Below are 17,435 nucleotides of genomic sequence, written 5' to 3'. Positions count from 1 at the left end.
TGGTTTCTACACGGCATCGTACCGGAACGCTAAATCGCTTGGCGGCACGGCTTTGCCGGTAGGTTGGGAACTAGCCACGCCCGAAACCTCCCACCAGACCAGACCAGAAATTTAGAAATGATAAAATTCCAAACCCCTGCCAGGAATTGAACCCGGGACCTCCCATTAATAAGAGCACAGCGCTTATCACTGCGCCATGGAGGTCGTCAATCTTATTAATACCCATACTAATATTATAAATGCAAAAGTGTGTCTGTCTGTCCGTCTGTCTGTCTGTCTGTCTATCTGCTAGCTTTTCACGGCCCATCCGTTTAACCGATTTTGATGAAATTTGGTATAGAGATAGCTTGCATCCCGGGGCAGGACATAGGCTACTTTTGATCCCGGAAAATTAAAGAGTTCCCACGGGATTTTTAAAAACCTAATACCACGCGGACGAAGTCGCGGGCATCAGCTAGTAAAATATAATGGAACCGCACCACCCGCATGCCGCTCACGACATTTTAAAAATATTAAAAACCACGCCACCGCCATTACGGTGTATGTTCAGAAACGGGACGACACCTGTATCATACATACGTACATACACAATGAGACGTCGCACGCAGCACGCTGTGGAGTTTAATTGTTTTGTTTCATTTCGCGGCGAGATTTACTTAATTGTTGGAAAAAACGTTGAAAAACTGTTATATTTTCAGACAAACTCTTCGCTTTTATATATTTCAAACTCGTTTATTCTCTAGTCACCACCCATATTATAAAACTAGCTTATGTTCGCGACGATCGTCCGCGTGGACTTCACAAATTTCAAACCCCTATTTCACCCCCTAGGGGTTGAATTTTCAAAAATCCTTTCTTAGCGGATGCCTACGTCATAATAGCTATCTGCTCCTGTCCAGTAGTTTGAGCTGTGCGTTGATAGATCAGTCAGCCTTTTCCTTTTATGCATTTAGACTATTTAGGCGTCGGTTTCTTCGCGACGTTAAATTATTTAAGTAATATAAATTAATTCCTCAAAACGCTTTAGACATACAACTCGAGATCGAACCCCCGACCTCCCAAAAGAAGGCCGACGTCTTAACCACTAGGTTATCACCGCTTTTCCACTACAAAAAAATATTCAAACATCTATTGAGTAAAACGTTATCTATAAATACTATCTGTCCCGGCTTACTCACGTGTGTAGTCGACGTTAGCCCGACTAGTTTCGAACCCATCCGGGGTCCTTTTTCAACGGAGTCCGTCCGCGCACGCGCCGCGGTTTTGACTGAGACCGCGAGTCAAAACCGCGGCGCGTGCGCGGACGGACTCCCTTGAAAAAGGACCCCGGATGGGTTCGAAACTAGTCGGGCTAACGTCGACTACACACGTGAGTAAGCCGGGACAGATAGTATTTATAATGGAAATCACTCACGGTAGTTTAAACGCTAAAATAGTTATCTATAAAGTTGAAATAATCGTAGAGCTGATAAATTGATAAATAAATGACAAAGAAAAATTGTCAATGTCCCCTCTCTCCGCCATGTTTCCGCAACTCGACCACGAAAAGGAAAAAAACCAATTTGTTTCCTGACATTGACAGTTGCACAATTTTTCCCGCCGAGAGCGCAGTGCTGCCAACCGTGAAATGTCGTGTCGCGAGCAAAACTACGCGCTTTGAATTATTAGCTAAGAGCGAAAGCTTTTTATTTCTGCATTACAATATCAAATGGAAATACTATGGCTTCTGAATAGGTACCTACTTAGAAGAAGAATACTTTGCGGAATCCCATGATATACAAGGAACTACATAACTTAGCAGGAAATATTGTACATCGAACTTTCGAAAGAGATAGCGGTTTTGTAGAGTATTGTCTTTGTCGTCGAGACCGACACAACGTCACATAGGTATAAGTGACAGAGACGATGCTCTACGAAGCCAAAACCAGTTTCTAATAGTCGATGTACAATTTTTCATGCCGGTTAATGTAGAAGCTTCAAGTTTGGTACAGCTGGATATAGGTATCTTGTCGGGACTTCCACGCGCCACGTCTTTGCGCCGCCGCCATCCAGCGGCTCCCTGCGATTCGTTTGATATCTAGTAGAGGGTCTTCCTACGCTGAGATTTCCTGTGAGACCCTAACGTCTATCGGTTGAACGAACTATGTGCCCTGCCCATTGCCACTTCAGCTTCGCAACCCGCTGAGTTATGTCAGTTACTCTAGTTCTCCTACGGATCTTCTCATTTCTGATTTGATCTAGTAGAGAAACTCCAAGCATCCGCCCGCTAAATGACTCGGTTCTACATACATGAAATACTCAAATTCATTTTAGGCGCACTGTTATTTAGATTTTTTAAATACTTATAGGCAATGATAAAAGCCGTTAATTCAAACTTTTAGTTAATACCATTAACCGATATCTATTGGTGACTGCCGCAGGTCATCGCGACCGTTTCCCGCGGAACATAACTCATAAATTAGCACATCATTTCGCGTTATCTGTTCACGCGCCATTTAACTAAATGTGGCTAAATGTACGACGGCTACATTTACCCCGCGTTATTACAGGGTTAGCTATTGTAGGGTGGAGATTATAAGGAAAGACCGCCATTTTAGAGTCATTTAGCCTTTGTTTATTTCAAGTCTTCACGAATATTTTAAAGAAGTAGGTAGGTACCTAATGTTTGTAAATTGGATGTCCCTACATAAGTATTATATTGGATACTAGCTTTTGCCCGCGACTTCGTCCGCGTGGACAACACAAATTTTAAACCCCTATTTAACACCATTAGGGTTACCCACCACCAGTCCAGTAGTTTGAGCTGTGCGTTGATAGATCAGTCAGTCAGTCAGTCAGTCAGTCAGTCACCTTTTCCTTTTAATATAGATTAAAAAATTTCGCAATTCTAATTTCAAAACTGACAGAGTTTCATACAAACTTCAAACCCCTATTTTAATCCTTTAGGGGTTGAATTGAGAAAAATCCTTTCTTAGCGGATGCCTACATCATAATGGCTATCTGCATGCCGAATTTCAGCGCGATCCGTTCAGTAGTTTGAGCTGTGCGTTGATAGATCAGTCAGTCAGTCAGTCAGTCAGTCAGTCACCTTTTCCTTTTATATATATAGATTTGATGACTAACTACTTAACTCTCTGGAAATACCTACTTAAGGATTCCATTTTGAAAATTATTTCATTGATAGACAGCTACATTTACCCCAAGTGCTATAAAATGCAAAAAATGTCCCGAGTAAAAGCTAGTTATTCATAAAACATCATTTCACGTTATCTGTTCACACGCCATTAAACTGAATGTTGCTAAATGAAAGATGACAAGTATAAAATATGCGAAAGAAGTCGCGGAAAAAAGCAAGAGGAGAAACTGACTGACTAACTGACAAATCAGCCCCCAGGTACAGAAGGACATTCTGCAAAGATGTTAAAATGAAAAACAATAAATTGGGATAAAAATATTAAGTACGTTTTGTATTAATTTTCGTAAGATTTTTGTTCGTGATTTAGTACAGGCTACTCACTGTAAGGTAGGTATTTTAGGTAAGTATACAAAAAGGCTTTATACGTAATTTTTCTTAATGTATTTGTGAAATGTATTTCTATTCTATTCTAATATATAAATCGTCAAATGGCACTCATTCTGAGCACAACCTAATTTTAGAGTGTTCGCATGCTCTTCTTACTAATGTAATATGAAAAGGACAGACACAGTTTGACAGTTTTAAATTTAATTTTTAGATGGTAAAACCCGTGATTTTCGCATGCACTCGCGAACCTACTGTTTAAATTTGTATTGTGCACTAAAATTTAGAGTCTTTAAATGTGAAAGTCATGTTCCGTTCCTTTTTTAGCATTAGTAAAAAGAAAAGGATGCAGATACTCTAAATTTAGTTTAGAGAGAGACTATAGAATCGGGGCCATGGCTAACTAAAAATAAGAGTAAGTACAGTACGCAGCAGAAAGTAATGTACATCGAACTTTAGAAGGAAAAGGTAGATTTTTAGAGCATTGTCTCTGTCGTTGAGACCAAAAAAAACGTTATGGTACGACCGTATGAGTGACAGAGACAATGCTCTACAAAGCCGAAATGTCATTCTAAAGGCCGATGTACATTACTTTCTGTAGCGTACTGTTAACTACTCATCTAGTAGCATAAGGTAATCTAAGGTAGCTAAACTCCGTAATCTTGTATAATATTAGACGATTTATTACCCAAAGCCCAGTCAGGTGCGCCGTCCGTCCGTCCGTCACGCCGGCTATCCGTTACTTGCGATGATTTATAATGCCCTGGTACCTGCATAATTAAGATAGCCCTAATAGCCTAGTGGTTAAGACTTCAGTCTGTTCGGGGTTCGTCTGCCCCAGAAAGGGGAAAAAGGCAAAAAGGGACAAGGAAAGGATAGAAATAATTTGTAGGGAGTCAAGAAGGCGCCCCGGGAAAGAGTCATCGAGCAAGTACCGAACGGGCGCCCTCCCACGTTTCGCCCCATATAACCACGAGGCTGGTGGGGCCATGGGAGGTGGTGGGTTGTTCGGGGTTCGATCCTGGCACGGGTTCTCTCTTAGGATGAGACCGGTTTACCACCTGGCCAACTATAGATTACTAGACTACTAGGCTTGCTTGCTTTAATTTTATTTATTTACTAGCTTATGCTCGCGACTTCGTCCGCGTGGACTACAAAATTTCAAAACCCTATTTCACCCCCTTAGGAGTTTAATTTTCAAAAATCCTTTCTTAGCGGATGCCTACGTCATAATAGCTATCTGCATGCCAAATTTCAGCCCGATCCGTCCAGTAGTTTGAGCTGTGCGTTGATAGATCAGTCAGTCAGTCAGTCATTCAGTCAGTCAGTCAGTCAGTCACCTTTTTCTTTTATATATATAGATTTATAATGTATTTTATATACATAGATTAGCATCCAAAACAGATTACAATAATTATAATTATAACCTAATTCCACAATACGACGTTTCGTTCTTATTGTAACCCTAAATGGTTGCACAGCTTAGCCAGAGTTTAAAAATATAAATATACGCGCGTGTATTATAAATAAAAATATAAATAATAACCTAATAATTAATTTAATTAAGTAACATAATTTAACTTTAACAGCGAAGGAAAACATCATGAGGAAATAGTAGGTATAAAGGTTTCCTTCCGTGGGAACTCTTTGATTTTCCGGAATAAAAAGTAGCCTATGTCACTCTCCAGGTCTTTAATTAACTATATCCATGCAAAAAACACGTCGATCGGTGTCTCTGTTGCGACATGATTGAAGGACAAACCAACAAACAAACAAACAAACACACTTTCGCATTTATAATAAGGGTAATGATAACCACACTGACATCGTAATTAGTATCTACATAGCACCCGTGCGAAGCCGGGGCACGCCGGGGCGGGTCGCTAGTCAAGTAATAATACGTTTTAAAAGGGAAAAGACAATAAACATTCTTAATTATACCCGATCTTTATGTGTAGCTATCCGGTGGCCGTTTGTTTGTACCTCGAGCCGCCATTCCGTGGCGCTGTGCCACAGTTATACCGCGACGAAATGGCCGCGGGAAATGACCCGTGAACTGATAACACGCGGCTGTGAGTACGCTGACGAGAGGAGCGGACCGACATATACAAGGTGTTTAACCAAAACGCTAGCAAAATCGAAGACAGATGATAGTACAGTGGCTCTACCGCGGTTGTTTGACAGCTACAATGTCACGATCGCAAACATCTCTGATTGGTTAATGCTCGCTCACTATTGGCCACAATGCATTGTTGCAACAGAAATCGCGCAAATTCAGCCAATCAGAACAATTGAGATTGTAATAATGATTGATGCAGGTTTTAGACAATCGCCCTGCTGATGATTACTGACATGATAAATACTTAGTAATATTATGTGACTAATTTTATCAAAACGATGTACACATTGTTAGGTATATCATAACATATTGCATGCTAATAGGCAGAATTTGGCTCTACCTTTTTGTTTTGTAATATAAGCACTGTTTACCTACCCATATTCGCAATAAAGAAATTTGAATTGAATTGAATTGATAACACCAAAAAAACCTCGAAAAAATTCTTTATTTTGTAAAAGTTAATGATATATTGCAACTAAAACATCTGACTGACGCTAGAGGTCAATAAACATTGCGTAAGTAGGCTACTCGGAATCAATGCCGCGTCGTGGGCTGGGCATTGACCCGAGTTTTGCACGCTATACATTGCAGGTTTGAAAGATACTAAATCACTAAAACTACAAAATGGGGCAAATGGTTATTGGTATAGGATTGTCTTTAGGTAGTATAACAAGAACGCTAAGTTTTTGCTAGTGTTCTGGTTACACCCTGTATATTAAGAAGAAAGACACTGGGGCTAATTTTGAGCACAACCTAATTTTAGAGTATTCTCATGCTCTTCTTACTAATGTAATATGAAAAGGACAGACACAGTTTGACAGTTTTAAATTTAATTTTTAGATGGTAAAACCCGTGATTTTCGCATGCAATCGCGAACCTACTGTTTAAATTTGTATTGTGCACTAAAATTTAGAGTCTTTAAATGTGAAAGTCATGTTCCGTTCCTTTTTTAGCATTCGTAAAAAGAAAAGGATGCAGATACTCTAAAATTAGTTTAGAGAGAGACTAGAGAATCGGGTAGTCCTACTCTGTGCTGTAGTGCTCTCAAATCGCGCTAAGAGAAATTTTACTTCAAAAACTTTTTTACAAATAACATCCGCCCCGCTCATGTACCGTGTCCTCGGGCGAACAAAGGAGCGATTCACTGGTTTTCTATTAGCACTTATCAGTCGGGTTAAATGGCTTGTTTCGTCGCCTGCCGATGTGCTGACGCGCCAAACTCCACACGCCTGTCAGTGTCACACCAACATGATCCTAAAACACGAGTAGGTATCTACCCAAGTACCTACCGAACCAATAAAGTAAGAGCAGACCAACAAAACGGTGTACTGAACGAAAATAATAATATCAGCATTCTCTCTCCGTATCTCGCACTGACGGCAAGTGAACCGCTCCGGTATACCGAGGGGGACGTAGGTTCGAATCCTGCCGGTTCCGCAATTTTTGATATCTGTTTAAAATAACAATAACGCTAACTATGGGCCTCATAAGAAAGCTCAGTCACTCAGCGCGCCATGGAGAGAGCTATGTGCGGAGTTTCTCTACGTCATCAATGAGGAAATGAGGAGATCCGTAGGAGAACTAGAGTAACCGACATAGCTCATATCCGTATAACGGGTTGCGAAGCTGAAGTGGCAATGGGCAGGGCACATAGTTCGTACAACCGATAGACGTTGGGGTCCCAAGGTGCTGGAATGGCGACCTCGTACCGGAAGACGCAGCGTTGGAAGACCCCCACTAGGTGGACGGAAAACATCAGACGAGTCTGCGGGAGCCGCTGGATGGCAGCGGCGCAAGACCGTGGCGTGTGGAAGTCCCTACAAGAGACCTATGTCCAGCAGTGGACGTCTATCGGTTGATGATGATGATGATTTAAAATAACAACTATTTACAAATTAGCTGATGGCCGCCACTTCGTTCGCGTTTAGATTTTTAAAAATCCTGTGAGTACTTGGGTACAATCATACACAGGTTCCTCAAACAATATACTTATATTGTACTAGCTTATGCTCGTGACTTCGTCCGCGTGGACTACACAAATTTCAAACCCCTATTTCACCCCCTTAGGAGTTGAATTTTCAAAAATCCTTTCTTAGCGGATGTCTACGTCATAATAGCAATCTGCATGCCTAGCCCGATCCGTCCAGTAGTTTGAGCTGTGCGTCCATAGATCAGTCAGTCACCTTTTCCTTTCATATATTTAGATGTATTATAAGGTCCAAGACCGGGAGCCGCAGCAGAAACAGCTGAAAACGGCAAGCGGCGCAAGTATGCCTCTCTTATCAACAGTTACATTTTTGTTCCGTTTGCTGTGGAGACCCTGGGGCCATGGAGTCTGAGTGCAAAAAAAAATTCACCGCGATTAATAGCCTCATCTGGTGACAAAAGGGCTGGCTCATTTTTTGCGCAACGGATCAGCCTGGCTGTCCAGCGCGGAAATGCAGCCAGCACCATTCTTGGCACCATTCCACGCGGGCAAAGGCTAACTTTAAGTTTTATTGTAATATTTTCATTAAAAAAAGAAAAAAAAATAAGGTCCATAGAATTAAATAAAACACAATATTTAAATTAAATAACATTTTATTTGACAACACACTTTTCACTATATTCTACATTAATTTTATTTTTAGTCTGTTCGTGTAAAGTAGCCAATAGCTCGTGAATGTCCAATATCTGCGGCGCCCGGGGAGCTTCGCCCCCGGCGCTCCGGTACAGCTCATAGCGGGGCGGAGTCTCCAGTGCGGAGCGGCCGCACACTATGATGTAGGGGTAGCCCATTCTGTTAACAAAAATTTTAAAATCTAAAACCCGTAGATATATATTAAAAATTTAAAACACCCTTATTCTAAATATATAAAAGGAAAAACTGACTGACTGATCTATCAACGCACAGCTCAAAGTACTGGGCGGATCGCGCTGAAATTTGGCATGCAGATAGCTCTTGTGACGTAGGCTTCCGCTAAGGAAGGATTTTTTAAAATTCAACCCCTAAGGGAGTAAAATAGGGGGTTGAATTTTGTGTAGTCCACGCGGACGAAGTCGCGAGCATAAGCTAGTATAGTATAAAACGAAAAGGTCTGACTGACTGATCTATCAACGCACAGCTTAAACCACGGGACAGGCCGGGCTGAAATTTGGTATGCAGATAGCTATTATGACGTAGGCATCCGCTAAGAAAGGATTTTTGGAAATTCGACCGCTAAGGGGGTGAAATAGGGGTCTAAGATGTGTGTAGTCCACGCAGACGAAGTCGCGAGCATAAGCTAGTTTAACATAAAAGGTACCCCCATTCAACCAAACTTACCTGTCGGCCATCATGAGTCGCTTGCCGATGGTGAGAGAGTGTCTATCGTCGATGATGACGTCATCGCGGCCGCCATTTTGTTCTATCTGTCGCGCTATTGATTGAACCTTGTCGAAGCCATGTCCGATCCACTCTTTTGAGCCTTCCTGGTAAAGAAACAAGCTGAATTGAGATCTTAGAATAATTTGGAACATCCGAAATGTATTACATGGGGCTAGTAAGTCAGTTAACGTGACCTACCTTAGGTCCGATGACGACTGCAGCGTAGGGTGCGATAGCTTTCGGCCATCTTATCGACTTGTCACTCGATAGCGATTCTATGCTGGCCGATATTAACCTGAAATCATCACATCAATATCTATATTTAACTGTTAAAAACCGGACAAGTGTGAGTCGGACTCACACACAAAGGGGTCCGTACGATCGTACAAGAAATACCTCACATTCTTATGTAGAACACTGCTGTTGACTTTACTTGTGCTAATTTCATGATTCTAATCCAACGGGAAGTACCTATTCTAAAGATTTTATTGAGAGACAGACAAAAAAAGTGATCCTATCCTTTTTTTATTTTTGAGGTACGGAACTCTAAAAACTGGTCAAAATATTATATACAGGGTTATATCAGTAATCATCAGTACTATCACCTGTCCTTGTTTTTGTTAGCGTTCTGGTTACAACCTCTATATATATTTTTGTTAGCGTTCTGGTTACAACCTCTATATATATTTTTGTTAGCGTTCTGGTTACAACCTCTATATATATTTTTGTTAGCGTTCTAGTTACAACCTCTATATATATTTTTGTTAGCGTTCTGGTTACAACCTCTATATATATTTTTGTTAGCGTTCTGGTTACAACCTCTATATATATTTTTGTTAGCGTTCTGGTTACAACCTCTATATATATTTTTGTTAGCGTTCTGGTTACAACCTCTATATATATTTTTGTTAGCGTTCTGGTTACAACCTCCATATATATTTTTGTTAGCGTTCTGGTTACAACCTCCATATATATTTTTGTTAGCGTTCTGGTTACAACCTCTATATATATTTTTGTTAGCGTTCTGGTTACAACCTATATATATTTAATTTAATTTAATTTAATTTAATTCTTTATTTAATAAGGCAACAAAGACCCATATTTTGTTAGTACACATATAATGCTTAAAAAACTATGTTAGTATATTTTGTTAGTATAATGCTTAAAAACTATGTTAGTATAAACATTTTATTATTATTTTATTTTTACAACAGCTATCCTAATAGGGCGCAAACAATTAGACTTTGGGATCACTTTCAAGCCCTCGTCCGGTCAATACTCTGCGTATTTACTGGACGAGAACTTGAATGAAATGCTGGAGAATTGGCGTATCCAGCTTTCCCGCCATCATATTCAGGATACTGTTGGAGCTCGAACGCAGCCTTGCCAGGATGGATGACGTCCTTTTCCTTATTATGGCATAGAAATCATCCGTTCGTGCTTCTGCAAACTTGCCTGACGCCGAACAAAACCGCGGCAAGCCCAACAGTATCCTGAAACCATTGTTGTATTGCACCCTCAGCGTGTCGAGTGCCTTTTGAGTGTAGTTAGTCCACAGGCCCCCCGTGTAGAAGGTTTGACAGTAAGCTTTAAATAGCGTAAGTTTTGCTTCCTTACTACATCGGGCGAACCTGCGGGCCAACATATTACACCTTATATATATTTAACACCTTAATATATATTTTTGTTAGCGTTCTGGTTACAACCTCTATATATATTTTTTTCAAGTCAATGATAATAATGACATAAATGAAACTTACCTAGTAACCCCAATGCCGTAACAGCCCATGTGCAGCGGCACGCTGGAAGAGTTCTGAGCTATGAAGTTAGCGTGCAAAGGTTCACTGTAGCGTGTGCCCAACACGAATGTGTGACCCACCTGCCAATTCAATCAAACAAATTTTTAGGGTTCCGTACCAAAATGGTAAAAATGGAACCATTAAGGTGTGACTTTCTCCGTCCGTCTGTCTCAAACTCAAATTATTTATTCAGAATAGGTAAAATTTTACGCTTACTGATGGTCCAAATTGTTAATTTGTAAGATGATATAGTGGTGACTAGCTTACGCCGCGTGGACTACCCAAATTTCAAACCCCCTATTTCCCCCCCCCCCCCCCCCCCTTAGGGGTTGAACTTTCAATAATCCTTTCTTAGCGGATGTCTACGTCATAATAGCTATCTGCATGCCAAATTTCAGCCCGATCCGTCGAGTAGTTTAAGCCGTGCGTTGATAGATCAGTCTGGATCTGGCACAATGGACGGTCAAAATGCACCAGACACCCAGGTGGTGAGGGTGAAATTGCTTACGGTGCGGTAGTAGAAAAAGGAGGGTGGAATGAGGTCCAAAAGCTCCAGAGCACGCCCCATTATAAAAGCGATAGAACACGCATAGAGAGCTAACGTCTCTCTATGCGTCTCCAGGCTTTCCAACGAGCCGGTTAGTTTGAGATCATCCACAAGTCGATTTAGGCTGTGGCAGTTGCCACAGTTGCAACTAGATGGCGCTATTTAATCGATAACATTACATGACGTAGTCCCGAACAAATGTACCGCCGACAGTACTCGCACTAACGGAGTTTTCTGCAATCTGGACTATATTAAGAAGTTTCAAGATACAACCGTCGGCCCAGCTGGCGCTACCGAGCACAACCAACCGCTCGGTGGGAGATCTCCCTTTGGTACGGTCGAATCTACACCCCCCGTACAAGGCTATTGATGATGATCGATGAATATACCTCTATGCTGTTGACTACATCTGTCCCTCTCCCGCACTTCTCGCAAGTACGACTCTGGTTGGCGAGTGCGGTGTGCGAGCAGGACGCACACACGGCGAGAGCGTCCTCGCCGGCCGCCGCGGGCAGTTGCCACTCGTGCGACAGACTACCCCCCATTTCACCCGTTGGCGCTTGCACTACAAAAAAAATACGAAAAATTCAACCCATAACTCTATTATATTTTACTAGCTTATGCTCGCGACTTCGTCCGCGTGGACTACACAAATTTTAAACCCCTATTTCACCCCCTTAGGAGTTGAATTTTCAAAAATCCTTTCTTAGCGGATGCCTACGTCATAATAGCTATCTGCATGGCAAATTTCAGCCCGTTCCGTCCAGTAGTTTGAGCTGTGCGTTGATAGATCAGTCAGTCATTCAGTCACCTTTTCCTTTTATATATTTAGAAGAAGACTAGCTTATGCTCGCGACTTCGTACGCGTGGACTACACAAATTTCAAATCCCTATTTCACCCCCTTAGAGGTTGAATTTTCAAAAATCCTTTCTTAGCGGATGCCTACGTCGTAATAGCTATCTACATGTCAAATTTCAGCCCGATCCGTCCAGTAGTTTGAGCTGTGCGTTGATAGATCAGTCAGTCAGTCAGTCAGTCAGTCAGTCAGCCACCTTTTCCTTTTATATATTTAGATTAATTTATTTGTACCAGAAACATATAGGTACATGTTATACTAGCTAATGCTCTAGTGGACTAAACAATTTTCAAACCCCTATTTCACCCCCTTAGAAGTTGAATTTTCAAAAATCCTTTCTCAGCGGATGTCTACTTCATAAGTAACATAGGCTAATTTTTATCCCGGAAAAACAAAGAGTTCCAGCGGGATTTTTAAAACCCCAAATCCACACGGACGAAGTCGCGGGCATCAGCTAGTCACCTATAAATCAAACTTACCTCTGTGTACAGGTAAGTCCAAACTTCTGAATATCTTCCTATAAGCTTCACTCACAATACTGTAAGTGTTGGTCGCACACTCGTCGGAGGAATGTATACTATACGCATCCAACATGCTGAACTCTCTGGCACGGAGGAGGCCATGCTTGGGTCTATGCTCGTCGCGGTATTTGTTGCCTATCTGAAACAATTAGCTGTTTAACCAATGTCAAAGTCAAAGTCAAAGTCAAATGATTTATTCAAAATAGGTAATAAATTACTCTTATTGATGGTCTGGTATGGTGTTAGATTTGTAAGATATAGTGGTGATAATTATTACGCAAACTTAAAACTAATGCTACGAGGGTTCCAAACGCGCCCAGGTCTGAGAAGAGCCCACAACAAACTCAGCCGGGTATTCTTTTTATTATCACCACTTTACAAAATTATTGAAACTTATTAGAACTATCACAAAGTCGTTAAGCAACTCATTCCCAAGCTTGCTTATCATTTAAATAATCCTTTACATTGTAATAGGATTTTTCAATTAGTTTACGTTTTATGAAAACTTTGAACTTGTTGAGAGACATCTCCAATATGTCTTCTGGAAGCTTCAACTGTATGTCCAAGCAAATAAAGCGTAGTTTGATTTGTTATAAAAAACTTACCTGATACAGTATGAAAGGTAACTGTTTGTACGACAACGGACCTACATCTGCCAATAGATCTGCTATTGCTTCCTCGTGAGTCTGAAAACAAATTCATTTTATTTATCACTTAGAATATAACTACAATGCGACAAGGCTGTCTAGGCGCGTGGCGAAAATCGGAACTAACGTTGCCGTCAAGTGTCCCCTTTGTTCTTGTTTGAATATTCTAAGCCTTTGTTCTCCAACAGCGCCCCCTGTCAATGTCATTCAAGTGCCAAGAGAGCCTTGTCGCACTGTAAAGATGTCATTTCTCGTTCAAACACCTGCGTTGTAATATGGACCTTTGAAAGTAGTTTCGATAGCTGCAATGTGTCGCTACTAGATGGCATTAAGAGTCGCTTCAGTACTGAGTGCACATACATATGACAAACGTCACTGGCAGCAAGCGAACCGTGGCTTAGTGGTCAGACGTCGGGCGCTATCCCAGAAGACGCGGGTTCGAATCCTGCCCGTCTGCATTTTTTATGTATATAAAATGATTTAGAATAAAACTGATTTGGAATGCCTTCATCAACATCGTGATCACAGCATCGCCGGCCCACTGCCACGGCCACAAACCTTTCAAGATATTATGGAGAACACTCAGGCATACCCAGACTATGGCCTAAATTCTTTCTCCTGCTATATCTATAACCTATTATTTTATTTGGCCAGCTAGCTTTTCACGGACCATCCCTTCAACTGATTTTGATGAAATTTGGTACAGAGATAGCTTGCCTCGGGGAAGGACATGGGCAAGATCAAAGGATTTTTAAAATCCTAAATTCACTCGGACGAAGTCGCAGACATTATCTAGTATCCTACAATGCATAGTTTGGGAGTTATAAGCAGACAGATGAACGTAATGAATCTACTAACGGGTGCTAGTAAATACTTCTTCCCATGGCGGTCCTCCACCTTGACGAGTTCTGGTCCAATGTCACCCAGTCTGCCACTCCGCTCCCACAGCGCGGCTGACGTCACACACGGCAGGGACAACCTCTGACCTCCCACCTGGAACCAACCATCTTCTACTACATCTTCTGTTCTTTTTTTTCTTCACTTTGTTTCTTTTATAAGTTGTTAGTTTTAAGTTCTTTTACACAACTAGTGCCAGGTTTCGGAACTCGCTATGATCTCATTAGCTATTGATTCAATAAAGTTATGAATAGGATAAACATCGGGACAAGGTCGGGATCGAACCCCCGACCTCTAATAAGAAGGTGGATGTCCTAACCAGTAGGCTATCACGGCTTTCTACGTACCTCCTCCAAACAGCTGTGTATTATGTTCTCGAGTTTGGTGATGGCTCTTCGTGCTAGAGGCAGGACGGTGAAGAGTCCAGAGCTGGTCGGCCTCACCAGACCACATTCCAGGAGCAGCTGGAATTTATAAACAACATTTGTTAGTCTAATACGAATGTTTTAAGTCTTTAGGACTAATATTAATGGGTCAATTTATTAACGATTTATTGAAGAGGAGTATTATTGTAACTTACTTTCTGGCTTTTACACGTTATTTCTGTGCTCTTTATCTTTGCGCCCTTGGGTATTGTGATGATCGGCTGAAATATTTGAGATAGAAATCTCATTTTACACCAATTTTAACACAAAATCACTGTTTGGTTTGTTATTTTTCAGTATTTTCGGTTAGGAGAACAATAGAATAACACCACAATAACACAGCGATCGATTTGACTTTGACAACCTACAACATTGACATTTGACAATTCTTGCGTTTTGTAACTGCAAAATACACAGACCCAAGGATTGCACCCGACTATTAAAACATAATAATTTTTCAACCAGATTTTTCAATTATTTATTACCTAAATAAGTCTAACTATACTTAAAAGAGAATAAAAGAATCTTACCAATTAATAAATGTATATCTAAAACGCAATTCCTGGACTGGTTCGTTTAGACTTTAGTTACCTACTTATTTTTCTATTTCACAGGTAGGTAGGTATAACACGTACCTATTAACCCAAGGAACATATTTAAAACATCTCACCTCATGCGCCATTCATAGACCTAGAAATAACTTTTGTGTCAAAAGGTAGGATCTTTAGGCAAGGTTGTAAGCACAATCGGAACACAAAAAGTGTCGCCTTTCACCACTCCTCTACACTTGTTAGGCAACTAACGGTAAAGGCTGTGGGATGTCAGTTGTCACCATTCCATGTACTCTCGTGGGAAACAACTAACTGCTATAGCAAATTTTAGACTTGCCTTTACACAAGTTTAAAAAATGTGTTAAAAGTATGCTCCAAAAAAAACATATTAGGTATACTGTCGAAGACTATGTAAATGATAAAAAAGCTTGGATTTGACTCGCTCCAGCAATGCACGGGGCTGCAATGACTTGTATAGTATGGTATAATAACATTGTAAATTGAAAAATTAAAAAGAGCAACCGCCGAGTAAGCTGGTTCTTCTCGGTAGGAACGGCATTCCGAACCAGTGGTAAATTAAAATTACCTGACGATTTATAAGCGTAAAAAGTTTACTTGAATAAAACATTATTCTATTCTAAGTATTCTATTCTAAAAAATAGATACGTGACGTGAGTAAAAACATTCAATTTGCGAGAGTGGTACTCGACGTCATAAGCTAGTGGTTACGACGTCCGTCTCCTATTCGGGATATCGGGGGTTCGATCCCGGGCATGCACCTCTAACTTTCCCCCGATCCGTCCAGAAGTTTGAGCTATGTGTTGATAGATCAGTCACTGACCTTTTCCTTTTTACTTTTTAGACTCAAAATTAGTATTTTAAATTTTCGAAGAAAGATAACTATATCAAGTGGGGCACTATATGAAAGAGCTTGACTTGTGCATTCTAAAACAAATTTTTATTTATTTTTTTGCATCATAATTTTTGAATTATCGTGCAAAATGTCGAAAAAATACGACTGTAGTAGGTACGGAACCCTCGCTGTGCGAGCCTGACTCGCACTTGGCCAGTTTTTTACATCTATATTTAGACTAGCTAATGCTCGCGACTTCGTCCGCGTGGACTACACAAATTTCAAACCCCTATTTCACCCCCTTACGGGTTGAATTTTCAAAAATCCTCTCTTAGCGGATGCCTACGTCATAATAGCTGCATGCCAAATTTCAGCCTGATCCATCCAGTAGTTTGAGCTATGCGTTGATCGTTAGATCAGTCAGTCAGTCAGTCACCTTTTCCTTTTATATATTTAGATTACAATGGGAAGTACCGACCTACTTTACTTTCACCGAAATATTATAAAGTTGCAAACGTGAAAGATCTAGTTATTTATTAAACTTTCACTTCCTGTGTAATAATATAATTTAATATTTAAAATTATGATAATAACCATAAATTAAACTAATTTAATTTAAGTAGACTAGTCTCATTTCTTTTTCCCGTCTAACATCTTCATCATCATCATCAACCGGTAGACGTCCACAGCTGGACATAGGTCTCTTGTAGGGACTTCCACCTGCCACGGTCTTGCGTCGCCATCCAGCGGCTCCCTGCGACTCGTCTGATGTCGTCCGTCCACCTAGTGGGAGGTCTTCCAACGCTGCGTCTTCCGGTGCGAGGTCGCCATTCCAGCACCTTGGGACCCCAACGTCTATCGGTTGTACGAACTATGTGCCCTGCCCATTGCCACTTCAGCTTCGCAACCCGTTGAGCTATGTCGGTTACCTACTCTAGTTCTCCTACTAACATAGCAACACACAAAAGGAAAAACGGAACCCTTATAGGATCACTTTGTTGTATGTCTGTCTGTCTGTCTGTGTGTCGGTCTGTCAAGAAACCTACAGGGTACTTCCCGTTGACCTAGAATCATGAAATTTAGGCAGGTAGGTAGGTCTCATAGCTGACATTCGGGGAAAAATCTGAAAACCGTGAATTTGTGGTTACATCACACAAAAAACAAACTAATAATTAGTATTTTCCATTTTCGAAGTAAGATAACTATATCAAGTGGTGTATCATATGAAAGGTCTTCATGCATTCTAAAACAGATTTTTGTTTATTTTTATGCATTATAGTTTTTGAATTATCGTGCAAAATGTCGAGCCCTCGTTGCGCGTGTTGACTCGCACTTGGCCGGGTTTTTTTGTGA

The 17,435-nt window shown here is 40.9% G+C and overlaps 1 protein-coding gene and 1 long non-coding RNA gene across 3 annotated transcripts in view; one reads left to right on the top strand and one right to left on the bottom strand.

The window, feature by feature from the left end:
• Nucleotides 1-8,201: 8,201 nt before the first annotated feature.
• ProRS-m (prolyl-tRNA synthetase 2-like protein, mitochondrial) lies at nt 8,202-15,002 on the bottom strand. 2 transcript variants are annotated; one of them, XR_011238272.1, is made up of 10 exons: nt 14,834-15,002; nt 14,601-14,717; nt 14,215-14,349; nt 13,315-13,395; nt 12,668-12,848; nt 11,721-11,896; nt 10,746-10,864; nt 9,184-9,280; nt 8,944-9,105; nt 8,202-8,418 (listed from the first exon to the last, which is right to left on the bottom strand). XR_011238272.1 is itself a non-coding variant. In XM_034982177.2 (10 exons), exons 1-10 carry the CDS (start codon nt 14,924-14,926, stop codon nt 8,220-8,222), a joined length of 1,344 nt encoding a protein of 447 aa, XP_034838068.1. In that variant the 5' UTR covers nt 14,927-15,002; the 3' UTR covers nt 8,202-8,219. The 2 variants fall into 2 exon arrangements, 1 of the variants encoding a protein (XP_034838068.1); XM_034982177.2 differs by having other exon boundaries at nt 8,944-9,089.
• Nucleotides 15,003-16,219: 1,217 nt separating this feature from the next.
• LOC138404264 (uncharacterized) overlaps nt 16,220-17,435 on the top strand; it is a 99,380-nt gene continuing 98,164 nt past the window's right edge. The window contains exon 1 of the long non-coding RNA XR_011238269.1: nt 16,220-16,256. This is a non-coding gene — a long non-coding RNA (uncharacterized lncRNA). The remainder of the gene's footprint in view (nt 16,257-17,435) is intronic.

The sequence above is a fragment of the Maniola hyperantus genome, chromosome 26, assembly GCF_902806685.2.
Source record: "Maniola hyperantus chromosome 26, iAphHyp1.2, whole genome shotgun sequence".
NCBI classification, from domain to species: Eukaryota; Metazoa; Arthropoda; class Insecta; order Lepidoptera; family Nymphalidae; genus Maniola; species Maniola hyperantus.
This window is presented reverse-complemented; position numbering and strand designations above follow the sequence as displayed.